Source organism: Eurypyga helias, unplaced genomic scaffold (assembly GCF_000690775.1).
Source record: "Eurypyga helias isolate BGI_N326 unplaced genomic scaffold, ASM69077v1 scaffold19795, whole genome shotgun sequence".
NCBI lineage: Eukaryota > Metazoa > Chordata > Aves > Eurypygiformes > Eurypygidae > Eurypyga > Eurypyga helias.
The window spans coordinates 10989-11734 of record NW_010249711.1 but is presented as its reverse complement, the minus strand read 5'-3'; the positions used below and the strand labels follow the sequence as shown (position 1 = coordinate 11734).

Sequence of the window (746 nt, the reverse complement as noted above, 5' to 3'; positions counted from 1 at the left end):
CGCAGACGGTGCTGCCCTTACCCCCGGTACCGCACAGCCGGGTACTCCTTCAGCGTGGCACACAGGGTGGCGATCTGCTCTGCCAGGCGCTCCAGGATCGGGTTCTTCATCTGGGCCTTGTGGGGGCTGTAAAAGCTTTGGAAGGAGTCGGCTGAATCCAGGGAGTAAACCTGGGAGGAGCAGGGGGAGGGAGGTTAGAGGGGATGCACTGTGGGGATGTCTGGAGGGGAGCAGCCCCGCAGGACACCCAAATGGGTACCATACCCGGTGGGTATGGAAAGCGGATTCAACCCCAGACAACGGTCCCCAGCCAAGCCTGGGATGGGCAGCTGGAGCTCAGTGCTGCTTGGAGCATCCCTTGGGCTGCCAGCTCTGGATCCTAATGCCTTCCCCAGCTCTGGCCCTGCAGCACAGTCTCTACCCATGTGTAGCCCCCCAGGGTGAGCAGAGGAGGCAGGAGACCCCTGCCCACCGCAGTCACCTGCTCCCAGGCAGGGAATCAGAGACCAGGGGACAAGCGGGGACATGCTGCTCCCCGGCTGTGCCCCCGGTAAAGACCAGAAGCCAATTTGGCTGCACGTGCAGATGCCAAGAGGTCAACTTCTGCCTGTCTGTCTCCCAGAAATGATGAGGCTTGAAGGGTTAATGACACCAAGAAGGTATGGCACCATCTGTCCCTCCCTGTCCCCCTTGTCCCCATGTCCCCAGGTCTGCAGGTCAGATGGGGGGGTGGGGCACAGAGCCAG

General features: G+C 61.8%; 1 protein-coding gene across 1 annotated transcript in view; it reads right to left on the bottom strand.

Moving 5' to 3' along the window:
- The window catches only part of LOC104509507 (syntaxin-binding protein 1), a 9177-nt gene that overhangs the window by 6086 nt on the left and 2345 nt on the right, over positions 1-746 (bottom strand). Inside the window, exon 6 of the mRNA XM_010151474.1 lies at positions 22-170. Within this exon, the coding sequence (XP_010149776.1) occupies positions 22-170 (149 nt within the window). The remainder of the gene's footprint in view (positions 1-21; positions 171-746) is intronic.